General features: G+C 34.3%; 4 protein-coding genes across 11 annotated transcripts; 2 read left to right on the top strand and 2 right to left on the bottom strand.

The window, feature by feature from the left end:
- Positions 1-2,899: 2,899 nt before the first annotated feature.
- Positions 2,900-6,764, bottom strand: LOC109124864 (inactive poly [ADP-ribose] polymerase RCD1). 8 transcript variants are annotated; one of them, XR_015592747.1, is made up of 8 exons: positions 6,300-6,764; positions 5,921-6,063; positions 4,563-5,798; positions 4,185-4,432; positions 3,784-4,100; positions 3,532-3,690; positions 3,344-3,439; positions 2,900-3,253 (listed from the first exon to the last, which is right to left on the bottom strand). XR_015592747.1 is itself a non-coding variant. In XM_087504814.1 (8 exons), the coding sequence occupies exons 3-8, from the start codon at positions 5,675-5,677 to the stop codon at positions 3,188-3,190; spliced, it is 1,764 nt and encodes a 587-aa protein (XP_087360940.1). In that variant the 5' UTR covers positions 5,678-5,798; positions 5,921-6,063; positions 6,300-6,764; the 3' UTR covers positions 2,900-3,187. The 8 variants fall into 8 exon arrangements, 4 of the variants coding, with proteins under 4 accessions (XP_087360940.1, XP_087360947.1, XP_087360944.1 ...); XR_015592745.1 differs by having other exon boundaries at positions 3,532-3,687; XR_015592749.1 differs by having other exon boundaries at positions 6,151-6,644.
- Positions 6,765-17,117: 10,353 nt separating this feature from the next.
- On the top strand, positions 17,118-17,696 carry LOC147946941 (uncharacterized). Its single transcript, XM_087507303.1, has one exon. It carries the CDS (start codon positions 17,118-17,120, stop codon positions 17,694-17,696), a length of 579 nt encoding a protein of 192 aa, XP_087363429.1.
- Positions 17,697-22,638: 4,942 nt separating this feature from the next.
- Positions 22,639-24,646, bottom strand: LOC104777255 (uncharacterized protein At1g32220, chloroplastic). The gene is made up of 7 exons (XM_010501468.3): positions 24,252-24,646; positions 23,974-24,076; positions 23,802-23,890; positions 23,657-23,712; positions 23,417-23,563; positions 23,200-23,325; positions 22,639-23,103 (listed from the first exon to the last, which is right to left on the bottom strand). Exons 1-7 carry the CDS (start codon positions 24,338-24,340, stop codon positions 22,823-22,825), a joined length of 891 nt encoding a protein of 296 aa, XP_010499770.1. The 5' UTR covers positions 24,341-24,646; the 3' UTR covers positions 22,639-22,822.
- Positions 24,635-26,331, top strand: LOC104777254 (dolichyl-diphosphooligosaccharide--protein glycosyltransferase subunit DAD1). The gene is made up of 5 exons (XM_010501466.3): positions 24,635-24,793; positions 24,901-24,948; positions 25,224-25,311; positions 25,399-25,442; positions 26,074-26,331. Exons 1-5 carry the CDS (start codon positions 24,710-24,712, stop codon positions 26,155-26,157), a joined length of 348 nt encoding a protein of 115 aa, XP_010499768.1. The 5' UTR covers positions 24,635-24,709; the 3' UTR covers positions 26,158-26,331.
- Positions 26,332-26,997: the final 666 nt, after the last annotated feature.

Below are 26,997 nucleotides of genomic sequence, written 5' to 3'. Positions count from 1 at the left end.
TCGTGCTATATACAGATACAATATCAATCTTTATATAGTCAAACACATGTATAATAATATGGTATACGGTAAAAGAAGGTAGTATATACAGTATATAACAATAATAATTATCAAGAGATGCAAAAAAAAAAAAAAAAAAGGTGAAAAGAGAGCAAAGGAAGAGACTAGTATTTGATGAAATTTGCAGTGTTTAATTGAGTAGCTCGAGGAGCTTTTTTGCATGGGGAGGAGAAGAAGCTGTGGTCGTGGGTCCTCTCAACGTTAATTCAAACGTCAAATGTGTGAAAAGATTTCATGAAACTATGGTTTATATATAAATATATATATATATATATTGTAATATTCATAACCAATTCAATTTTTTTAATGTTTTTAGATATAGAGACAATGCTATATAATTAATGTGATGATAAATTTAGGTGGAATTTTTGTGAATAATTTTGAAAAGAAAAAGAAATGGAGAAAGACAAAAAAAAAAAATTATTCTCAAAGAGGACAACGGATAATAAGGCGAAATTCTCGCGGGAACCAACGCCTCCCCTATTCTCTCTCTCCCTTCCCGTAATAAATATACAGACAAATTACATACCTACAAATATACTCCCTTGTACAATACATACATTATACATTAGATATATATATATATATATATAATTTTAGGGGTAGACCTTCGGTTTTTCGGTTTGGTTTCGGTTCGGTTTTTTTGGTTTACGGTTTTTTAGTCTTATAAAAATGGAACCATAAAAAACCATATATAATTCGGTTTGGTTACGGTTCGGTTTTCTTGGTTTATGGTTTTTTCGGTTTCATCAGAAATGAAACCATATAAAAACCATATGTATCACAGTTTGGTTCGATTTCAGTTTGGTTCCGGTTTTTAACAGTTATTTCATGCTTTTTAAAAATAAATAGTTGATACATAACTAAAAATAAGCATAAAAGTAATTATGAATATATATATATATATATAGGTTAGGGAATAGAGACTTAGGTTAATGTTTTGTAATTCGATAGATTAATAGGAGATCAGTAAATATATCTAATTATCCTATATTCTTATAAAAAACCACAGTTTTTAACCAGACCAAACCTAAACCAAATAGTTAATTTAAATGAAAACCAAACAGATTTTTAGATTTAACCATAACCAAACCAAACCATTTATTTTGGTTTGGTTCGGTTCAGTTTTTCGGATTTCGGTTTTTTTGTCCATATATATATAAAAAAAGACTAAAAATACATCTACAGTTCTCTTACTTATATATATATATCTCGGATTTTCTATATCCAAATTAAAATTGAAATACAAAGAAAAACAAACATTTCTAGTGCATTAAACACACCCACTAGATAAAAAATGTAACAACTCGAGGGAAGAAAAAAATTCTGTAACAGCATTTTATTCAACTATAACAATGCAATTTTTATTTGTCTCCTATTTATGATCAACCGGCTTGACATAAATTAAATCACATGCAATAGAAAACATATAACAAAACAGTTATATAGAAAGAGAATGTAACATATCCATATTTTAGAACAAAGATTAGTTTATTTTTAAAATAAATTTACTTGTCACATAAATTATGAGATAAAATCCGATACCATGTGTATGTAATGTTTTCAGGGATCATCATACTCAAAATAATAATAAGAAAAAAAGAGTCAAAAGGACCAGAAAAAAAGAGAGAGGTGTTGGGGTATATAATGTCAGGCGGTGGCGAAAGAAGTGACGTGTCAAAGGGATTTGGTCAATAAAAACACGAAAATTTACTGTCACAGAGTACCACACCACCACCACCACCTCTTGGGGACCTTCTCTTCTTATCAACGACAATTCCTCCTTACTTCCTTCCCCCACCAATCCGTTTTGTCATTTATTGAGACCTCTTTCACAGTCCTGTCACTGTATCCCTTTCTTCCTTTTCCCTCTTCTTTTTTTTTTTTTTTTTTTTTTTTTCTGTTTTGCACAGACAAAAATTCCTAAATCATACATAAGAATTGTCAATTTGTTGGAAACAAACAAAATGAATTGTCAATTTTCATATTATTAATCAACGTTTCTTCTGTAGTATTCTTTGCTTATTTTTTTTTTCTAAAAAATATATTATTTGACGAAAATTTACCAAAATAATAAGTACCTTCATTCCCAGGCTCAGGCCCAGCCCAGATCCAACCAAGGATTGAGCGTTAGATAAAACTGTCTCCATATTTTCTACTTGTATAGGATATGTTCGGTCGGCTATTGCAATCTATTAGAATATATGCTCTCTATCTATGTTGCTCTTTAGTTTCGAACGTGATGTTGATCTAACTCTGATGTAGCCATATATGTTTTCGTAACAGCACAGTTACGAGGAACACAAATTTATGCAAACTTTAATATCTTTTATAAGCCAATGACTTGGTCTCGTCACCAAATGAGGCCACTATAAAAGTCTATAATCAACGAAATACATTCAATAACATGATAGTATATATAAAAATCAGTCAAGACATTTCCTAGAAATACTACAAAGTATCTCACAAGCCAAACTGGGAGAAGTCCAGAAGTCGTTCGAGACTTTTCACGAGCAGGTCAGAACTTCCTGTCTACTGGCTTTACTACTGTGGATGGTCGCTCTCATAGTCCACTCATGCATGGAGTCTCATGATCTGCTCTAGAGGAGAATGCTTAGCTTGGTTCACTAGCATATAGAGCGTTGTCATGGATCTGCGCCAAATTCCCTGGACGGAGTCCAACAAGATAAAAAGAGTGTAAAAAGAGACCAGCAGTAGCAAGTTTGGGAAGTCGTCTCCATCCAAAAGATCCCCAATATTACAGAATCATTTCGTCAGGAAGTAAATTCTTACTCATTCAGCAGCACGGTTTATTTTGCAACGAACAAAAAAGGTGAAATACTGAAGAGAAGTTTCACGCGATACTACTCAACGACCAAACTTTAGTCAATTCAAAGACTTCCACAACAATGTTTGCAGCTAAAGAAAAACAAAGACCCAACGACATCACTGTCTTATATAATACGATTGTTCACGACCGAAAAGTCGACACATTAAGCCCTACCCACGACCGAGACCCCAAAACCAAAAGTCTAAAATTAGAAAAAGTCAAAAGGAGAACCACAAAGGCGGGTAGATTAGAAAGCAGCTTCCTTTTGATATTCGTCATCATCCTCTTTTTTTTTACTTACAACCCACCTGCACCTTCTTCATGGTCTCTGATGCTTCCAGGAATCTCTTTCCCCAACTTTGGCTGATGTCAAACAAAAAAACGTTTTGTGAGCATTTGCTTGTAAACATTATTGTAAGCTTACCATTCACAAGATCTCTACTACTAACTTACCTGGTTTTGAAGCGTTGTTATGGTGGACCTAAGCAGATTATCTCCTACAATCACCCTCAGTTTCCTCACAAAATCCGCTCTCGTCATCTTCTTTTCCTGCAGAACAGATTTCTTACATATGTCAGCTCATGCAATTATCAAAACCATATATATACATAGCAAACTCTCAGAATCAGTTTTTACTATACCCTCAGTTGTTGATAGTCAGCAATGATCAACGACATGTCCTTCTCTGCAACCTTATGTGAGATTGCTGCAAACAGAGTAGGAAAAGGCATCCATGGAGATTTGGGTGTAGTAGTGCTTGAACCGACACTGTTTGCGCTCCCTGAACCTCCTGCTCCCTGCTTTTTTAAAAACACACAACAAAAGTATAGTTGTTGAATCCCTCTCTTACTAAAGAGAGATTATACAAAGAAAAACTAAATAACCAAACTCACGTTTCCCTCTAACTGCGGAGGAAGATCCTTAGGTCCTTCCAAAGTGACCCCCGAGTTATCACGCTTAGCAATCAAATTCCCTGCAGAAACCAGTGTATGTCATCGACTTCTAATACTACACAAAACAGAATTTGATGGATCGAAATACCCATTAAGGCGTGAATATCTCATCCGACCCCCGGATGATGAATCAGAGACGTGTCTCTTGAAACCCAAATGTGTTATAACACCGGAGGTCGTTAGGTTTATCATCACATAAGGATCCTTTTTATCTAAAATTTATCAGTTGAGACCTGAGCTTCAGCCAGATCTCTAAGCTGTGTCCCTTTCAATGCGTCATCAGTTGATTTGAATGTGGGATATTTTATATGTGAGGAACAAAAAAGAAACAAACTAATCACCTTCAGCATTGGGGGGAACAGACAGCTTGAACCTAACAACAAACTCTGGAAATATATGAGTGTTCATATTGATGTTCCAGACTATGTAGTTCTTCGGGTTCTCGACATCATCAACTCCATTGTCGTATTCTTCTCCACCAGAAAAGAATTGCGCTTTATCACCACGAAGATGCTCCATATTCCCCATTATTACACGGCATAAAAACATGTAACGTACACCGTTTTCGTCAATATCACAATATCTAGCACTGAAAACAAGTTCACTGTTAGTACTTGGCAACCTACGTACCTATAGCAGAGAGGAAGGTAATATACATGACTAAACATGGAAAAACAAATGAATACCGAAACAAATTCAGTGATAGAGCAAGAAACTACCTGAAATTAGGGCAGTCTGCAGCAGTTAAATGGATCCCAACACCATAGATGGACTTTCTAATAAATGCTCCACCAACTCCAAGTCCTTGCATCATAATTGCCGATAGAACTTCCCTCTTTGCAGGAAGCCAGGCGTACCTAACGTTTGCATCACCTCTATGTTTCTTGGTGATCTCAACCTGCTTCTGGAAAAGCGCTAGACGAGCTTTGGCAATCTCACTGGAAAAACGGCCCACATCCAGCACTGCAACGTGCCCTAGAGAAGCTGTGCCTACAGCAAACATTTTTTTAACTGCATCTTTATCAAGTACTTCGGTTCCAGTAGGCTTTGAACCAGAGACTATAGCATCAGTCTCATCCCATTTCGAAGCAGCAGCTCCGAGCTTGCGACTGCAGCTATCCTCTGTTGCCTCGTCAAAGTGCTCGTTTGAGGATCGTTGAGCACATGGAACATCGTCCATATTATCACCAGACTCATCACTGCACTCCTCCAAGTTCAACCTTGGAGGCTCGCCACCATTAACATCAATTTCAAGGCGCAGTTTGATATCTTGTGGAGCATACTGCTTTGGATCTTCCACACGGTTATGATGGCAACAATTGGTCCTTTCATCACTCCCGTAAATCTCAGGGAAAAAGCATTTGCCTCCGACGTCAATCCATGCAAGAGGGGTTTTAGCCCCTGTTTCCAAATCCAGTCTGTGCATGTGCAAGAAGTCCAAAATATAACTGTGACCACACAACTCGAACTCAATAGCTGCTCTCTTTTCATCTAATTCATTTCGGATGGCGCAGATGATATGCTCAGGCAAATCAACCCATTCACCATTCTCATAGATCATAACACGTTTCGCAGCTCCAGTCTTCTTAAAATAAGAGTAGTATCTGACCAGTGACTTCCCAGAGCGATTCTCATAAGCGCTAAGCTTGTTTTCACCTCCCAGTTTCCTTCTCTTGTCAGGAACCTGACTCTGCCCATTCGGTGGGGGAACATGTTGCAGCTGTGCACATGAAATTCCAGTAACATATGCAGCACAGGTTGCTACGCGCTTCCTCTTCTTCCCGAACCCATTTTCACACCTACTATCCAACACCTTGGCGATCTTGGCTTCCATTTCTATATATTAACAACGCTACTAAACCTATAACCTTGTAAGAAAAAGTCAACTGTGTAGCCTCTTAAGTAAGTCCCTAGCAGTCCTACTGATAGATTCTTGCCGACAGCATTAGAAAACACTGCACAAAAGACAATATTTACATGTTAACACAGAAACAAACCAAATCAAAACTCAAATCACAAACCTAGAGAAAGACAAAACACAGTAAAACATAAAGCTATGAAGCTTAAAAATACTCACCCAACTGTAACAGTTAAAGCCTGATAGATACAAGTGTTCATCATCTTCTCTGTCATAAAAATAAACACAATCAGAGAAGAAATGCCACCGTCCTAAATCAGTTTTTTTTTTTTTTTTTACAGCCGCCGGCAAGATAAGAGTTCCTGCAAAATACAAATTTAAAACTGGTCAATTCCTTTTATCAAAAAAAAAAAAAAAAAAAAAAAACGAAGATCGTGGCCAAAACTCACACAAACAACTCAAAAAATCAAACGAAACAACTCAAATCGTCTCAGAACCATACGAATCTAACCCGATCTACAACAACCGACTTCAAAAGAAACATGCGACGAATTAAGAACAGAAACCAAACAAAAAAAAGAGAGATAAGCTAACCGACCTTCTTTTTTTTTTCAGATCGATCGCTGAGGCAAGGGTTCTCAAAGCAAAAAGCTAAATCAGAAAATTAACAGAGAGGGAGAGAGAAGAAGACGAAGAAGAAGAAAGGATAAGATTTTGTTTTTGCTTATAGAGAAGAAAACCCTAAACCGGCGATGACGAAGAAGAAGAGACTAAATCGAAGGAGACGAGTCATTTATATATGAATCGGCGATATTGAAAAAAAAGGAGATGAAGAAGAAAATCTTAAGTCGGCTGTTCCTGAGTTTTTTTTTTTTTTTTTTTTGTTTCCTCTTTCTTTTTCTCTAACCCAAGAAAAATTGCTTGGACGAAAAGCAAATCATGTGGGTTTTCATTAAAACGACGAGCCGGTCATTTAATAAAAGTCAAAGCCGATATTTGATTGGGTGGTGATATTTACTTGTAGAGTCGGTCAAATACAAAGGTGATAGATATGGTCGAATACAATAATGGAATAATATTATCATGAGGAGAATAAAATAAATTAACGTAACGGGAGAAAAATATAATTATTAAATTATTAAAAAAAAATACTAGAAAGTGTGTATTGACGGATCATGATTGATAAGATTGTGAAATAGATGGGTAGTAAGGAGCTTTTGGACGGGAGGGATAACTATGCACAATAGAAAATTAGTATTTTCATTGCATAGAGATCTACATAGTATTCACTTTATTATAAGGTGAATAAAAAGGTTTTGTGGTATGAAAACAGTTTTTTTTTTTAATAGTTGAGGATATTTTAGAAGTTTGTCAATAGTATTGAGATCATTTTTTGTTACTAACAAATTTGAATATATAATTTTATAATAATTTTTAAATTTTTCGCGCGTAAAATCTGTAACGGCTCCTTTTGTTTTGTGGAAAAAAAGTTATAGACGTTATTTCATCAACCGTTTTTTATATTTTGCCGCGTTTATTTGTAACGGTTACTTTTATATATATATTCATTGCCACAATAAAAAAAAAAAGAATTGATCAATTAATAGTAATAAGGAAAAATATTTATACCCCCAAAGACATTTTTATAGAGGTACTAACATCATTTTAAATACATATAATTTTCAAAAAATACATGGTAAATAAGATTTTTAAAATCCATTAAATTGACACCTATTGATATATTTCTAAAAAATATAACATTTGTTTTTTTTTAAATGTTATATATCACATTTCAAACTAACAAAATTTGTTCTTTTTAAAATGGATGCGTTAATAGTAATTAACTATTGACTTGGAAAATGTATCATCTTTAATACAACATATGTTTGTTCTTTTTGAAGTCTTTTAGATTAATTTCTTCTTATAATTATTTGTTATAAATATTTTGATAATGAGTAACTATAAGTCTATAACAATTCGATTTACTTATAAAAATTCATACTAAACGGGTTATATCCATAATACATTGTGAAGAGTTTCACAATAGATAATCTCTTGAAGATGATACAAAGTCATTTTGCCTCTTCCACCACATATTTGATTGCTTTAAACAAAAAACAACAATAAGAGATGAAATTGGAATAATTTTTATCATTTTCGCGCGTAAAATCTGTAACGATTTTCTTTTATTTCATGGCAAAATAACAGTAGACATTATTTCATAACCGTTTTTTTTTGTATTTTGTCGCGTTTGTTTGTAACAGTTATATATATATATATATTTAATCTTACAAACAAAATATCTATCAACGCTAAAAAATAATAATAATCAATTAATAGTTCTAAGAAAAAATATTTATACGCCCAAATACATTTTTGTAGAGGTATTGATTCATTTCCACAATACATGGTAAATAAGATATTAAAATCCATTAAAGATATATTTCCAAAAAAAAACACATTTGTTTTTTTTTTTAATGCTATATATCACATTACAAACTATCAATACTTGTTCTTTTTAAAATAGAGAATTGCATGCGTTAATTATTATTAACTATTGACTTTGGGGAAAATGCCAAAAAAAACCCGAAGTTATATTTATTTGGACGTTTAATACCCAATTGTTTTGGATTGGAATAACAATACACCAAATAATAAAAACGTCTCATTTAAAACCCAAAACAATAATTGTTGTTATTTTTATACCCACGATTTTTCAACAAAATCATAATTCCAATTTTACCCCGGTTATCTAATTTATTATTAATTTTTAAAATACAAATCTCGGTTTACGGTTAACCATATCAAATCTCGGATTTTTTCAGGGCCGGTCCTAGGGTTAAGGAGACCTAAAGCATTTTTATGTAAGGTATTTTATAATACATTAACTATATGATACATAATTACATACAATTTAAAAAAATACAAAAATTACCTATTTGGAGATTTGAACCTGTGACAAGATGATTATGCTACAACTAGATAACCACACTACGGTCGATTTGCGACGGAAATCTGCGACGGCACTACGCCCTCGCAAATTTGTGACGGCTTTGCGAGTCAATTGCTAGAAACACAAGAGCACTTGCAATTCCCTCGCAAAATTTGCGACGGAAAAATCTCTCGTAAATTTGCGAGGGAGTTAATACAGATTTGCGACTTTGAGAAAATTCCTCGCAAATCCCTCGCAATATTGCGACGGATTAGCGATGACTTATTCCGGATGATGATGTTAGACGAATTCGAAGAGTCCGATGATGGAGAAGATTCTAATGATGATAATGTAATGGGTTTGATTGAATAATTGTACTTTTTGTTGTTTTTTATAAAGAATTTCTAAATTGCGAGGAATTTGCGTTGGATTTCTTACTTGTCCTTGCAGATCCCTCGCTACTACCTCACAGTTCCCTCGCAAATGTATTTATTCATTTTAGTTAACATGTTAATAAGGTTAGTAATGATCATTAACAATTTCAAACTAAAGGAGAGCATCACTAACCAACATCAAGAGACAAGAAAGTTTTGATTGGTTATTGATAAATGTTGTTTAGGGTATAGGGTTGATAAATGTTGTTTAGGGTATAGGGTTGATAAGTGTTGTTTAGGGTATAGGGTTTATAAGATATATATGTTTAGGGATTTCTTTTGAGCTTTTGATTGAGTTAATTGTATGAGGAGATGTGATGACTATTACTTATTTTTTCTCTTTGCATGTTCTTGAGTTTATGAAAAATTTAATCCTTAGTTTATGAATTTGGTTAAATAGATTTGCGAGGGACCTGCGAGGGATTTGGTATGCGCATTAGCGAATCCTTCGCAATTTACGAGGGATTAGCGAGGAGTTCTCGCTAATCCATCGCCACTGCCTCACGGTTCCCTCGCAAATGTATTTATTCATTTTAATTAACATGTTAATATGGTTAGTGATGATCATTAACATTTTCAAACTAAAGGAGAGCATCACTAACCAACATCAAGAGACAAAAAGTTTTGATTGGTTATTGATAAATGTTGTTAAGGGTATAGGGTTGATAATATGTTGTTTAGGGTATAGGGTTGGTAAGTGTTGTTTAGGGTATAGGGTTTATACGATATATTTGTTTAGGGATTTCTTTTGAGGTTTTGATTGAGTAAATTGTATTAGGAGATGTGATGACTATTACTTACTTTTTCTCTTTGCATGTTCTTGAGTTTATGAAAAATTTAACCATTAGTTTATGAATTTGGTTAAATAGATTTGCGAGGGAAGTGCGAGGAGTTCTCGCTAATTCATCGCAAAACTGGTGCATTTTAATTGGTTAGTTTGTCGGCGTCCTGCGACACGTTTGCGAGGGATGTGCGATGATTCCTTGCTAATCTCTCGCAAAGTTTGGCGTATTATCATTGGTCAGTTTGTCCGCTTGTTGCGAGTGATTTGCGAGGGACCGTAGTTAGTCTGTCGCAATATCTGCGAGGTTACAAAATATCTATATATACAATCCAGACTCGGTTTGAGCGAAACTCAAACTCTCTCTCTCAAACCCTAGCCGCACAAACCCTAGACGCACAAACCCTCTCTCAAACCTTCTCCTTCAAATCTCTGTTTCAATCTACTTCGTCTTCTCCCTCCTCTCGATTTCCCAATTTCCCGATCTCCCGATCTCCTTCTCCGTCTTCTCCCTCCTCTCGATTTCCCAATTTCCTGATCTCCCGATCTCCGTCTTCCCTGTCTTCTCCGTAAAGAGATTTCTATTTCGGCTTTGTTTCAATCTTCTCCGGCTTTCCCGATTTCCCGATCTCCTTCTCCGTCTTCTCCACTTCTCTATCAAGGTAGTTCCCAAACCCTAATTTTAGTTTGCATGTTTAATTGTTTAATTTGAACTGTTTGAATTTTACTTGTTCAATTTAAATTGTTACTTTGATTTTCCTGACTAATTTTACTTTGATTTTTATTGTAGATGTTTCATGGTAATGATTACACAAGGTTTCTCACTAATCAACGTGTACCCGAACCCACCAGTTCAAACCGTAGTCGGGGTTCCGCCGGTTCTCAGAACACAGTGGCGGTCCAAAATAACCACCGTTAAACGTCGCAACCACTGCCCTCTCAACAACCACTGCCCTCTCATCAAACACGGCCCTCTCATCAACCACCCCTACTAATGCGGATCCAGAGATTGGTACGTCTCCACCTGCTCATTCGACTTTTACTGGAGCTTCTGCTTGACTAAACAGTCTAACTCTAGAAGAATTGCTCGATAGTCCTGGGCGTGCAGGTTTAACGAGGCTAGATCCGCGCCGACCTCAAGGAACTCTCTGGTAATGTTTTTGATTTCATATTAGAATTCTAATGTTTTAAATTTCATTTTCGAATTCTAAGGTTGATTCATATTCTTTGTTTCTCCGTATGTTTGAAGGTTTGATCAAGATCCTGCTGTTGCGTCTACTGTACAAAGCATCTTTGAAAGAGATTTCAAAGAGCCCCATGCCAATTGGACACAAACGCCAAGTGCAGTGGTTGACCGTTGGTATGAAACTTTTGCGGTAAGTCATTTTTTTGTTTTCAAGTTTTACATATACTTTTTTTTTGTGGTTGACTCAGACTAATATACTTTTTTTTCTTGGAAGCAAACATATAATTGGGACCGAGCCATTAATGAGAGAGTAAGGCAGGAGTTTGAAGCCAAGTTGAAGGAGAGGATGTGTGATCAAGTGTCGAGGTGGAAGCTAAAGTGGAAGCGAAAAGGTGATGAGGCAAAGCCACGGTGGATTGATCCTCAAGTATGGGAAGGTCTGGTTCAGTATTGGCTTGATCCCAAATTAGAAATCAAGAGCATCAACAATCGTAATGCTCGATATCATGACCCAGAAGATACCGGAATATATAAGCACCGCTCAAGCCAAACTTCTTTAAAAGCTCGTGCTCGGAAACATGTAAGTGTAGTTATTTAAATTAGGCCTTCTTTTACCTTATACACAATTATTATTTGGCTAATCAATTCTCTTTTTCTCTAATTTCAGTCTGAGCGGACCGGTGAGTTAACTCCTGACTTTCTACTCATCTTAGAAGACACACATCGAAAGCCCAATGGGTCATTTACGGATGAAAAGTCCGAGTCTCTGTTCAACAAGGTGTCATCCAAGATTCAAGAGTTGGAATCTGAGCTTTGTACATGGGACAATGGAGAGAGTATTGGGGTGCCCATTCATATTAAAAATAAAATTTACACATCGGTAAGTTTTGTAAACTTTATATACTTTGTATAGATGCAATCATATAGTAATGTTTAGTACTGCTTCTGCTTGGTTTGCCAATCGTATAGTAATGTAGAGTACTTCTTTTGCTTGGTTAAATTTTCATTGGATAGTTGTGTCTCTCTTTCTTATGTTTAACTTACAAGTTCATATGTTTAACTTACAAGTTCATTTTTTTTTGTTCTTAGGTTGCTCCTAAGAAAAGAACAGGATTTTCGGGGTTGGTTCAATGCAATTTGAAGCGTCTTCTTCAAGTAGCTGTCCACCGCCGCCTGTGTCTACGGCTAATGATCCGTTCATTTTGGCTCAGAAACTAGCTGCTGCTGAGGAATGTATTCAGACTCAAGCGAGTCAACCAACAAAGTGCACAAAGGATGCATAGCTATGATGCTTATTTCGACTATCTCGCTGAAAAAGATCCTGAGTTTGCTGCAAAGTTTCGAAACCCGACAATGAACAACCCAGAAGCCAACCCAGTAGCCGGAGAAGCCAACCCAGTAGCCGGAGAAGAGGGCAACACCGATGGAACAGAAACCAACGCCGGTAGCGGAACTGCAACCAAAAACATCACCTCTCTCTCTCAATCTTTTTAATTACTCTTCCTTTTATCATCTCTCTCTGAATTTTCGTAATTAAAGACTATGTTTTATAATGTAATTTTTTTGTCAAGACAAGTTAACTTTAATTTTAATTTTTATGTCTTTTATTCCTAATTGTCAATTGAAATTAAAATTTCAATTTAATTTTAATATATTTTCAATTCAATTTTTATTCCTAATTCTGGATTAATTTCAATTTAAACAAGAATTTGCAAACCTATATTTCATTTTAAAATTTGCGAGGGTTGAACCTTGCAACGTGATTGCGATGGATTTTATTCTTCGCAAATTGTTTCAGATTTGCGAGTCAAGAGGTGTCTCGCAAACGGCTAGGGATGTGCGAGGAGTGTGGTCCTCGCAATTTGCGAGGCGTTTGCGAGGGAAAAAGTTCTTCTCAAAATTTGCAAGGGATTTGCGATATATTTAATTTGCAATACGCGATTTGCGAGGAATCATTGTTTCTCGCAAATCCCTTGCGATTGTTGATTTGCAAGGGACTTGCGATAAATTCTTCCATCGCAAATTGGTTGTTTTCTTGTAGTGCCAACTCAGCTAAGAAATATTTTGTTAGAAAACCCAACTAGTTAGTATTTATTTGGTGGCCTAAAGCACATGCTTTAGCTGCTTTAGGGGTGGGCCGGACCTGGATTTTTTGTATAAACATCACTAAATCTTCTGTGAGACCCGTTTAGGCCCATTAAAGGCCCAGCCCCTTTGTTAAGCAAAAACCCTAAGCGAGTGTGTATATATGTGTGTATGTATTGTCTTCTTCGTCATAGCCGCTTACAAAGTTTTCGTTCCAACTTCGATCACTCTCTTGTTTCCGTAAATCTGAATCTCAAGTCACCATCACCATTCTCGTTGAGATCAAGTTCCATGTTACGTCGATCCGTAGTCACCGCCGCTTGAGTCACCGTTTGTCTCCGTCGTTCACTTCTCTCACTGGAGTCAAGATCCATCACCGGTGGTTCGTTTGGGTAAGGAAATCCAAACATTAATCTGTTTCCCATCTTCTACAAGTCACTGTGTTAGCTTCTATAATATGTTCCTTCTGTTACAAGTTATCTGAAAGTTTTGGTTGTTGTTTCTGGTTGCTTCTGTCACAAGTCGGTTCGTTGGCATCTGCAAGTTGGGTCGTCTGCTGTTGTTTCTGTTTCCTCCGTCTGCAAGTTAGGTTGTCTGGTTCCTTGGGCAGTAAGTCTCTTGTTCCTTTGTTCTGGTTTTCTAGTTCTGCAAGTTCTGGATTAAGGTGTTGAACAGTATTCTCCTTGTACAAGTTTCAGGCTAGCCGCTTTCAACTTCTCCATTCCTAGTTTCGTCGTCTTCAATCAGGTGGGGGAGGGATTTGCGGATTCATAACACCTCATTTACACTTTTGTGCATCTGACAAGCGTTAGTTTGAAGTTAGACACTATTGATTGTTGATTGCTAGGTGGTTAGATTAGTAATATTTAAATGTTTTAATGCTTGCTGCATGGTTATATGGTTACGTGAGATGCATGTAGATTATTAGTGTTTTAAGTCGTAAGGGTTGCTGCATGGTAATATGAGAACGTGAGATGCATGTTGCTTGTTAATGTGTTACGTCATACTTTAGTCTTTGTGTTGAGAAAATAATTAAGAAAATAATTAAAAACGGGAATTGAGAATGTTGGACTGTAATGAACCGACGGGTTCATTATAGGTCATAAACCGCTGACGAGCAGTACGGGAAGAATCGAGCTACGGGCCGTGGACTTCTAGGAATGAGGTTTGGGAGCCATATAAAGTGTTAATGGCCAAATCTATAATCAAAGTAAAATACTTAATATATTATGAAAAATAATTGTGGTGGTATGTCGTAATCTTTCACGCAAGTGAAAGCTATATGCTTGTTGTCTGATTTTATGCTAGTGTTTGGAAGTTGCGTGAAAGTCTATTTGTGAGGTTATGTTTTGGTGGGCAGTGTTGACCACCTCACTGAGTAATTAATTACTCACTCCCCAATCTTTTCTCTTCAGGTCACGGTGAGAATCTCGAGTAGTTGCACAAGTCGTCTTGCTTTGTGGTGTGTTTTTGGGAACGTTGGGTTTATTATTTTTACCGGTTATTCTCTATCTTTCTTTTACGTTCGGATTTCTTTTTATTTATGACATTCTTTTATTTTCTTTTAACAAGACTATTGAAATATTGCATTAAGGTTTTTATTTTAATTAAGGAAGGATTTTCTGGAAATATGAGTAACTTAGTATTTTTATTATATGGATGTGTTTAAAAATAACCTTTTAGTAAGAAAACTAGTGTAGTCCCAAAGGGTTTGGGAGCGGGTCGTGACATCTTCACTTTAAACATCCAACAAAATATGTATATTTAGACTCACACCATTGTTCTAGAAATTAAATGTTACAGAAATATCATGAGTAAGAAAGTAAATATATATTTTCATTATATATCGTCTATACAATGTAAATTAATTAACCTAGGAAAGCATTCTAATGTGAAAGATTTGTGGCCTAGGCTAATGTGAAAGATTTCTTGTTAAGAGTTAGTCTAATTCTCGCCACATGGATATGAACTTGAAGATAATAACCGAACAATACCATAAGAAATCAAATTTCTCCACTAAACAGTCTTGCAATGCTATTTCGAATACATCTCCACCTCCTGCTACTCAAACACTATCCACCTCCTGCTACTCAAACACCTAGCTATCCACCTCATGCATGCAACTTCAAACAGCTCTGTCCTTCGGTTCGTTTCATTTTTGTGGTGGGAAGTTGTATTTGTATCTTGGATGAACATTGAACAACCATTGCCTTTTGTTTTCAGAACATTTGTTGAGAACTGTTTGTAAGGTTTTACACTTCTTCACATTTGTAATGTTACCACTATGAGATTTTTTTTACATAGCAACATACTATATTCTAAAACTTGTATGATTTTATTTAATAATTGGGACGTAACCTGATTTATCTTGCAGATGTTGGGTTCATTCTACATGTATAATATCCTCTAACTTGAAAATCATAGTCTGATTTGTCACCTTTTCCTGCACATTGTTGAAAGCTCAAAACATAAAATCAGCAAATTGGTAAGAAGAAAGAGCTAACTCGTTATAATAAGAAGTGTACTCCAACTGAAGTTGTTCCTTTTCTTTTTTTTTCCCTGGCTTTACAGTGGTATGCCTTGTCAATTAGTTATAGAAGCTCAAGTATCATTTGATTTTATTTTTGTTCCTTCAAAAGAAGATATTTACTTTGGTTCCTTCAAAAGAAGAGAATAAACACGATTAGATACTGGCAATAAATAAAAATAACATGCAAAATAGTGTGAAATCCTTAAGACCTCTTTGCAACCCAATCGAAAAAGCCATGCATCATGAGATGAGAGTCATGAGACACACTCTCAAGTGAAGCATTACAAAGTAATCCATTTTTTTTTTTTTTTTCTTTAAGAGAACTACAAAACCAATTTTATATCCAAATAAATGAGATACAAACATGTGGAAGAGACGCAAGGTCAAGGTGTCAAAAATGACGAATCATAAATCACACAAGCTTTCCAAAATCGTGAGTTAAAGATTGATCGAAAAATAAATGATTCAAAGTCGTCACAATCAAAGTGATCATGATTCATGAATGATCAGAACATATATAGAAACCCGAACATATATCCAGACAAACCCAGTCAATGATTAATTGTCTACGCATCTAAACGAAGCTTTAAACTGAAAATAATACCTCCAAATATAGTACTCCCATAGAAAATACGTTAGAGTGGTGGCTACACTGGAAAATTATGGTGTGAAGTAGGGCTGGGCATTCTGGTAACCCGTTCGGGTTCGGGTATTATCCAATCGAGTTCTGGTAAACGGGTTTAGAAAAATAGAATCTATTGAGTATTTTTAGATATATGGATTCGGTTCGGCTTGGGTACTATCGGGTTCGGATCGGTTTGGATTACAAATTTTAGAACCCGATTAGTACCCAAACTACCGGGTACCCAAAAAAAATATAATTAAAATTAATTAAATTTAAATAAATTTTTGACTTATGTGACAAAATATTTTAGATATTTTGATTATTTTTGATATTTAGGTATAAAAACTAAATGAAATATTCAAAATTCTAATCATAATTCTGAGGTAATTACATTATATTAATGATAAATATTATAAATATATTTATATGTTCGGGTTTAATTGGTACCCAAAAGGGTATCATATATTACTCGACTCTAACCCGAACCCACAGGTATTAGAAAATAGAATCCAATAGGATTTTATAGGCAAACCCGTACCCAACCCGAACCCGGTCTTTTGGGTCGGGTTCCGGGTTAGGTATTCGTGTACTGTTTTTATGCTCAGGCCTAGTGTGAAGAAGAATTTGAGTTAAGATAATAAAAAATGATAATCATAGAAAGAATGTGTAGTGGCTCGGATTTTAATTAATTGGAATGTTGATTGGTAAGACGAAGGAAAATTATAGAAAATGTGATAAAAAAACAAAGAGATACGAAGAGTTTTGATAGCAAACCCTTAAAATCGATAACACAGGATACTTTGGTCAATCTGGAAAGATAGGAATAAAAAGGTTTTTCAGGGAATGGAGGCAGAGCTGTTAGATATTTTAAATCAGGCGACTAATGATAAATTATTATGGGAGGATGCCAAATCTTTCACCGGGAATTATTCAAATCCTCCGAATTCTTTGGCTGTTAGAGAATCTTTCCCTCGTTGCCAAATTGATGGTTCCTGGAAAAGTTCGGATGATCTACAGGGCTTGGGGTGGTGGTTTTGCAGTGGTGATGATTTGACGCTTCTCCTGGGAGCCTGGAGTCAGCGACGCGGTCTTACTCCCTTACATGCAGAGCTTCAAGCACTGATTTGGGCTATGGAGTATATATTGGCGGCAAGAGTGGATTGCCAAGCTTTTGAGACAGATTGTGCAGAGCTATTCGCGATGGTGCAGAAGCCCGATGATTGGCCCGCCTTCTCGATTCTACTGGAGGATTTTTCTATGATCAGATCGTTTTTCCCTTCCTTTACCCTGGATAGGATCCCCTGTGAGTCTAATGTAAGGACAGATTGCTTAGCCCGTTCTTCTAGAACTTTAGTTTCTGAAATTTCTTTTGTAAATTACTTTCTTTCGGTTTGGACAACCAATCTCAAAGTTCTCTTTTAATTTATTTATGTTTGGTTGGAAAAAAAAAAAAAAAAACCTGCTGAGATAGCATCTTAAGGATAAATTTAAAAATCTGATGTGGATAGGTTGAGGAATCTCGAATTATCCCTTTTATTAGTAGTAATTATTTGTTGCAAGTGTAAATAAGATTTTGATAATGGGTATCTAACAATTCGATTCACTTATAAAGACACTATATGGACGAAGAGAATACAAAGTCTTTTTATCTCTTCAATTGGTTTAAACAAAAAATCTTTATTGAATAATACAATTTTTAAGATAACATTAACAAGTATAAATGATTATATCACAATGTCATTACAAACATAGATTTTATAAAATAAATAATAATCGTCATTAAGAATATAAACGTCAAGTACTAATTTATTCAATTTAATTATTTTAGAAAAACAAAATAGTAGACTTAACCACTACAGTATTACAGCACTCCATATGTAATGTCTCAAAAATTATTGATAATATTTTAACACCTAAAATCCTTGTTTTACCAGTTTTAGCTCATGGGTTGGTCATGCTTAGTCATTTTATTATATGATATAACATCTTAGTCAATATGCACTAACAAATTAACGAACGACATGGTCAATGTGGATATAGACCATGTTTTAATATTTCATATAGTAAATTTCAAAAATAAATGAAATACAATACTTATGGACATTAAAATACAATACTTTCATTGCATATACATTAGTCTTACTAGTTACTTCTCATGTCTACGGTTATGATTGTCTCATTCAAGATATATACAAAATTTATTTTTGAAAATATTTTAACAGAAAATCATCACTCTTCCCTATTTTGTAAAGTTTAGCTATGATATTAAGAAGAAAAAAAAAATACTACCAAATGAAATTTTTATCAGAACAAATAAAATAATACACCAGAAAAAACATTTAGAAAATATCAAATTTTACTAATTTCACCACACATGTTGATGAAAACAATAATACAGTAAAACCTCTATAAATTAATAATGTTGGGACCAAGACATTTTATTAATTTATAGTGATATTAATTTATCTATAGATTAATAATTATTAATTTATAGTGTAAATTAATAATTATTAATTTATAGTGTAAATTAATAATTATTAATTTATAGAAATATTTTTAATAGTTTAACTTTTAACAATAATTTCGGATATTCAAAATTTTATGGCATTGGAATTGAATTTGTAATATTTAGAAAACATTATTAACAATAAATTGCAAATACAATAGACAAATTCACTTATACACATGACATACATAAAATTAAATTTATGAATAATAATAATATAAATTGTTGTATTTAAATAGTCAATCAAACTATCAAAATGTAAATGATGGATATCTAAAAATTAAAAACTTAAAAAAATGTAGATATATTTATGACATGTTACAAAATATATTTTATATCACTATAGTTTGAAAATACAACATAACCGTTGTTTTGTAGATATGAGCTTTATGAGAAACATACATTATATATATATGTATGTAAATTTACATGATTATTAATTATGATATTATTGAGACCATATTTTACACGGAGATTTCAGAAAAATTATTATCTTATTATCTTATCGAATTTTGTTATTTTTTACACTGGCCCGACTTGGGATTGACAAAATTTATTAGTTTATATTGTTTATTAATTTATAGAGTATTAGTTTATAGAGGTTTTAGTGTAATATGGAGATTGTTCAAACTTTGTGCTATTAAACGTTTTGATATTCTAATATCATGATGTTATTGTAATTTTACATTTTATAATTTACTTTTGATAAGATGTAAAGTGAATTAATCGCCAAAAATGAGAAGTTTATAAATAATAAATGAAAATACTTTTTAGAGAATTAAAAATATATATCAAACTCCTCTAGTATCATTAGTAGTTTTGGGCTATGACTATCAGAATAAATACTGTCAATCCCTCACGGCTAGCCATAACAATCCTGGACTTGGAAAACAAAATCCAGACCCATTTCTATGTTATGAGAGCATTATAAATATAAAAAAAATCCAATAAGCAAAAACGTTTAACTTTTTAAAAAAATAATTTTTTTAAGAAACTTTCATTTTTTTGGATTAAATATAGACCCTAATTTAGTTTAATACGGGACTGAGCGTATCATTGTAAGTTACATAATTGGCTTTTCTTATCGGAAAAAAAGAGTATCATGTGGCCTCACAATCATTTTATTGAAATTTACTTTCTCGATTAATCGTATAAGGTGATTAGTCAAATTTAAGTAAATCATTAATTAATCTTATTTTATACATTAAATACTAAATGATACTTAGCCTTAAACCAAAAAAATAAGTGTACTCCCTTGGTTTTGAAATAATTTTCCTACCACACCTCATGCAATATAATGATTCAAATTGTGATGATAGATAATCTAGTTGAGTCTACATTCGTTCCATACTTTGTGTTTGGTGTAAAAAATATATAAAAATTTGCCTTTTTTCTAAAAACATTTTAATATTTTTTTAATATAGTGAGAACCTTATCAGTCACCCCATTCACAAATATATTATTGGGAAAACGTCCTATTTCCCCCTCGGAACTATCATATCGTATTAAATCCACACCGAAGTTTGACCTTGTTCTATAGCTCCTTCGAGCTTAAGTCGTCCACCTATTTCTACCCGAATTCGTAATTCTATTGCTATTTCTCCAATTTTTTTGGTTTAAACGGTTTACTAACAAACCGACACAAATCTGGTATGTAACCAATTTTTCAAACCAGACAACATTAAAAATTTGACCCGACCCGTAAACAATATGTCTAACATATTTTTCTTCACCCGGTTTTTGAAACTAAAAAAAAATTACTATTTTGTGAATTTTGATTTCAAAATTACAAAAGTACATTGGAAAATCATTGCAATTAACCAAAAATCATTTCAATTGAGATTTGATAATCTGTCGATAAGGATGAACCAATCTAGTGTCGTCGATGTTACCCACGTCTTTCGTTTTCAGATTTTTTTTTTCTGGGCAAATTTTAAGATTTTTGTTCATCGGTCAATTTTCATAGCAATTTGAATCATCTCTTTGATTCCTTGATTCCATTCTACGCCGTGAATCACTTCCATGACCATTCCTTATCCATCCATTACACACCTAAAGAAATCAAGACTCATGATTTTGACCTAATTCCATAAAACAATCGAAACTACATTAAAAAAAAACCCAGACCTGGTCATCATTATTATCATCGTCATTGTCGTGAAGACAAGAAGAGTGAAGACCACACAAAGACTCTTTGATCTTCTCCGCTTCACCACCACTAGAAGACGACAGAGGAGATTAAGCCACATCGATATCATCATCTCCTCTCACCACAGACGAGCCACAACATGATTTGCTCCGCCCAGATCCCATCTTCTTCTCAAAACAGCAAACTTTATGCTAAAATCACATCATTGCCAATTTGCCACAAGACCCAAAAGTTTTTCCCCAGTCTTCTTCTATCTAATAACCCACATAATCGAAATCCTCAATTCAAAATCCAAAGGATTAGTCTACCTTGGCTGACGAGAGATTAATGAGTTTTATGCAAAGGTTTCTCAATTGTTTTTAAGCTTTATTTTTTTGTGGTTAAATTTTCAGCTTTCTTCATCCGGTTTGATGGGTTTAATTTTAAAATCGGGTTGAAATAAGATTTAATCCGGTTAATAGGATTTATTAGTTAGTTAAGCAAATATTAAACCAATTATAAACCGTATAAACCAAATTTATGGAGAATTAGATGAGAAGTTTTAATCCGAAGAGAAAATAGCAATAGAACTATGGATTCGGGTAGAAATAGGTGGACGACTTAAGTTCGAAGGAGCTATAGAACGAGGTCAAAGTTCGGTGTGGATCTAATACGATATGATAGTTCCGAGGGAGAAATAGGACGTTTTCCCTATATTATTTTTATATTGGATTTTAACAGATTTTGTAGTTTTTTTTTTACTCAAAAGACACTTATATTAAATTAAGGCTGATCAATACAAAATTGTTCATGGAACCACAATTGCTTGATTACAATTTCTGCATAAAATTGAGCCGAATTACATCCCAACTGAGCTAATAAGTGAGCTGCTGCATTATTACACTTTCGCTTAGTAAAAACAGAGTTAAGATATTGAAATTTTGAAATCCAAAAGTGTAAATCATCAAGTAAGTTGATTAGTTGCATGTGTCGTGTGCGGCCATTAATGATATTCACTAAAACTTCGCAGTCTCCTTCCATTATGAGTTCAGTGTAACAGATTTTGTAGTTAAAAATATAAAACTCAACTAGTATAGTACCGTGCTACAATGCGGGGTTGATTTTTTCCTTTTTTATTACTGCTTCATAATTTTTTTTATTAATATTGTAAATAACTGAATTAATATAGATTTATCATTATAAAGATTTAAATAAATTCTTAGCTTAATTTTCCCTTATAAAATATATATATATGTGGGTTTGAGTTATTTGTTTTGTATAGGTATTTTTGGGAAAAATATGATTTATTTTTCTTCTGTAAAAATCATATTGATAACGTGATAACTAGAAAAATGATAATATAAACAACCAAATAAGTTTAAAGACAGTATATGTTATAACAAAGTTGATTATGTTGTCCAAAGAAAACACCCTACTCTGCAGAAAATTTTTACTTTTACTTCAAATTTTATTATATTGATTCATACATAAATTATATTGAAGTAACACATTCATACACCCAGCAACACATTCTAATTTTATTATATTGATTCATACATAAATTATATTGAAGTAACACATTCATACACCCAGCAACACATTCTAATTTTATTATATTGATTCATACATAAATTATAGATCTTTATGTTTATGAAAATTAGTTTGATTTCATTTCGGCTTGTTATTCAGTTCTATTATATTCTAGACCCGCTTTGAATAGTAAAAGATCATTGATACCAACGTTAACACCTTTGATATGATCATAGGAAGAACAAATTTGAAACCCCTATATACGTTTACAATATACATTACAATTACAAATTTGACATGGCTATTTATTTGGTAGTCTTTAAAACTCCACCTGTGGGCACAAATGCCACAAACCAATAACACTCATTTAGTTTTGAAGACTCTTCAGGCTCTCACTTTTGCAGCTGCTTCTTTGATCTGTTCAATAGTGAAAATGCCAAAGAAGTCGTCATCTTTTACAGCGTTGATCACAGCAAGTGCTAAATCATCAATGTTAACCGGTGGAGCCAAGAGGAGATCAGACGCAGGGAGAGCTCTCAATGGTCTAATGAACCTCTCTGCGGAACCATAGATCTTGTCTAGTGGCTCCCCGACCAGATCAAGCGGGACCTCGATTCCGTTTACTTTTCGTTTCCCGTATATGAAACCGGGTCTTAGCACAACTCCTTCAAGAACGACAAGCAGATCACAGATAACACTTGGTAAGCTTTAAAAACTAAGAAACAAAAAACAGAACCAAAATCCACAAGTAGTTCTCTTACCGGAGGTGGGATATTTTGAAAGAAGTTCTGCCTCCGCGTTACGTTTTCCAGTGAAATATCCGCTGGAGAGAATAAACGGCGGAAGATTGTAATCGTGAACAGTGATCAAGACGAACTTAGGAACCCCTGCACACATGATAAAAGGCTAAAAATTAAAAACCACGAAAATGCTGCTTGTAAGAAGTAACTCCGATTTTTAGCTATAGAGAAACTTAACCGAAATCCTTAGCAGCAGTCACAGCGATAACGTTAGCTTCACCGTTGATTCTTTTCATCTGTTCTTCATTTCCAAAACCACCAATGGTTGAAACAACAGCAGTAGCACCAAGAAGTACTTCATCCCAGTTCAAGTAGAAAACATCACCTACAAAATCCCAAAAGGTCCAACAACACATACACTTTTAACTTGGACATGTCTATGTGAATCTTTCATATAACTAAAAACAGATGTGATTACCAGTAACCCATGTAACCTGATCCAACCATGAATCTTGGAAGTTAGGACGACCTGACCTAAAAGATCAATCAAGGAGATTAGTCATTGAAAAAAAGGCGAGAGTGGTAAAGAACTCAAAGCACTCTGGTTTATTCTTTATCTATACCTGCTAACACTCACAACCTCAATTCCATTGGAGATTGCTGCTTTGCAGATAGCTGAACCAACGAAACCATTGCCACCAAGAACTACAACCTAAGTAAAAGAAATTGCCTTTTCAAACAGAGAATTCATAAAACCAAAACACAAGTAAAGGCTCGCTCTTTCAGCTTTCATACCCTTTCGGATTTGACATCTGCCACAACATCGATTGGGGATGACCACGAATCGCTGCTTAATCCAGCTTCAGCATAAGTACACTTCACACAAGTCTTGAACAATCTGTAAACACACATAAAAAAGAAGCTTGTTCTAACTTCTCGTTATCAACTAGTTTTGTGCATTTGATTACGGGATACTACTAAATATCTTAACTTTCGAGAACCAATAATGCAGAGATTTTGATAAGTTGTTCAATCATATCCATGAATCCACAGAATTCAAAAAAAGAAATGACCTGGGAGATAAAGAGCGAGGACGAAATGAAGCGCCGGAAAAAGCAGGTGGATGAGCTGAAATTGCGGAGAAACTAAGAAACGAAGCCATTCTCCCGGTTTCTGATTTTCAATATTTCCGACAGAATTGTTTGATTGTAACAACCGGAGAGAAAACTAGTGTCTGTAAATCGCCGGAGAAGACGGCCAAGCGAGAAAAATGTTTTTAGTACTACGCGGCGGAATTGAAGCAAGTCACTTTTTCCTTATTCAAAACGACGCCGTTAAAGTTTATTCAATTAAAGCCCAAATAATCTTAAGATAAGCCCGTTTGATTAAACGACGACGTATAACAGTGATAAAAGTCTTGAAGACTCTCAGTGAAGACGCAGACGAAGACGAAGGAAGAGCAGCAATCGAAGATTTAACAAGTAAAGAGGGATTTGTGTTTATATTTGTATTTGTTGTTCTTCGAGCGAGAATGGTGAAATCGACTAGTAAGGATGCTCAGGATCTCTTTCGTTCTCTTCGTTCCGCTTATTCCGCTACTCCGACTAATTTGAAGGTTCCGCCATTGTTGTTTTCTCTTAAACCTTCGTTTTCTTTTTATGGATCAATGGTTTATTTTGGAATTACGTCGAAATTGAACGTCATGGAAATTTTTGATTGCAGATCATCGACTTGTATGTTGTTTTCGCTGTCTTCACTGCTCTGATTCAGGTACGTACTCTAATCTGTTGGAATTATGGTTTCTCTAGATCTGCGATTCTCGTTTAGGTTTCCTATGGATCTATTGTATTATTTTCACACGTACATGGTTTGTGAATTTTGGTGGATTAGGTAATCGATTTTAGATCTAAAAATTTCCCCTGCGAACCTGTAACTTTAAAATTGCAATGTAGTTTCGTAGCATTGATGTGCAAATGGATTGCAATGACTAAATTTATAATCTCATGGCCACTGAGTTTTTTTAATGTTGATTCTTGACTGAGTAGGTGGCTTATATGGCTATGGTGGGATCATTTCCGTTTAACTCATTCCTTTCTGGAGTTCTCTCTTGTATCGGGACAGCAGTTCTTGCTGGTAAGTTTTTCTTGAGTTTACGACTGACGAATCCTTATACCTTGAGAATGTATAACTTTAACAGCATTCTTTATTTTGTGTTTATAGTTTGCCTCCGGATTCAAGTGAACAAAGAAAACAAGGAATTCAAGGTAATGTGCTACACTGTTCTAGAACAAATTTAGATGTAAATTTTAAGCTCTCTTCAATACTCATACAACTGTTTTTGTTTATCACAATGGCAATGTTTCATCGTCTCCCTCCTCCTTACCCTCATGTTTAGTTGATTGATTTATATTTCCATCCACACTCAAACACTTCCATCTAAACCGTAGTGATACTGCAGTTATAATGATTAGGTGTGTTATTGTTAGTGTACTGAAAGACTATTGTAGCTAACCTAGGAGGAGACGTATGGGAATGTGGCTATGTTTGATAGGTTACCTTACCAACAGAGTTTAAGTAAGTTTGTTAGCTATGATATAAGAGTTTGAAAGGGAATTGGGCAGAAACTGTTTTAGGCAATCTTGAAGTAGTATCTAGGGTCTAGTTGGGTTTGTGGGAGAGTTAGTATACTATGTTTGGGATTGAAGATAAATACAAGGTTCTAAACAGGGAAATATAGATGTTGAAGAGAGCTTCTGAACATGGGAATCAATTTTCTTAGAAACTTATCATTGATCTCAATTTTCCCCAGGAGCCACAATTATCATTAGATTCCTGCAATGTATGTTCTATACTATAATATCCATAATTATCGACCTCTACCTTTGAAAACTGCAGGATTTGGCACCGGAGAGAGCTTTTGCTGATTTTGTTCTTTGCAACTTAGTCCTCCACTTGGTGATCATCAACTTCCTCGGATAGGTGTTTGTGTTTCACTCTCCTATCCACTAGTCGCTTTCATGTTATCATGTACCGGAGTTTTTAGGTGTCACTTGGAATTAAAAACTGAGATATTTTTGTGTTGTTGTCAAAGAATCAAAAACTTTTATTAGTCACAATAACAGAGCTCCTGCCGCAATGGGACCATTGGTTTAATTAGGTTCTCTCGGCCTATATTAGAACCACTCACAATCTGACACTTGTCAATAAACCCAATCCTCAAGTTGGTGAGTTGAGTTTTGTGCCGTTTATGTCACAAACAAACTCGCGACACTCTTTTAAATGAGAAACAAAAAAAGGAAAAAAAAAGGGGAGAATCTAATAATAATTGAAGCTTATCTAGTCAGTGTTATGAAGTGCAAAACTGTATAAATCTAGTTTTTACAGTTGACGTTGACATTTTGTTATATGATTTTAAATAACGTGTACGCACGCAAAAATGTGACTTATTTAATTAATGACGCAACTAATGGGAAAAAGATAGGGTATAGTATAAAGTTATTTAGTTTGGTCTGGACTACGTAATTCCACAAAGGCACAAACTATAATTTTAGAATCGTTACGTGATTTTGTTGTTGTTAACGTCACATGATTTATACAATAGATATTCATTATGTGTACACACAAACATGACTTCTTCAACCAAACACAAATGCAAAATACAAGTAGAAAGATGTGAGGTTATAATTTGGTCTAGTCGTTTGTCAAAAAAAAAAAATAATAATAATAATAATTTGGTCATGTCTTGAGTCTTGACCCACAATATCTACATTTTAATTTTATTCATTTGAAATTGTTACATATATCACTTTAATATGAGAA

This window comes from Camelina sativa, chromosome 3 (assembly GCF_030686135.1).
Source record: "Camelina sativa cultivar CO46 ecotype springtype chromosome 3, ASM3068613v1".
Lineage (NCBI taxonomy): Eukaryota > Viridiplantae > Streptophyta > Magnoliopsida > Brassicales > Brassicaceae > Camelina > Camelina sativa.
Note: the sequence above shows the minus strand (reverse complement) of the source record. Positions and strands in the feature narration are given on the sequence as shown.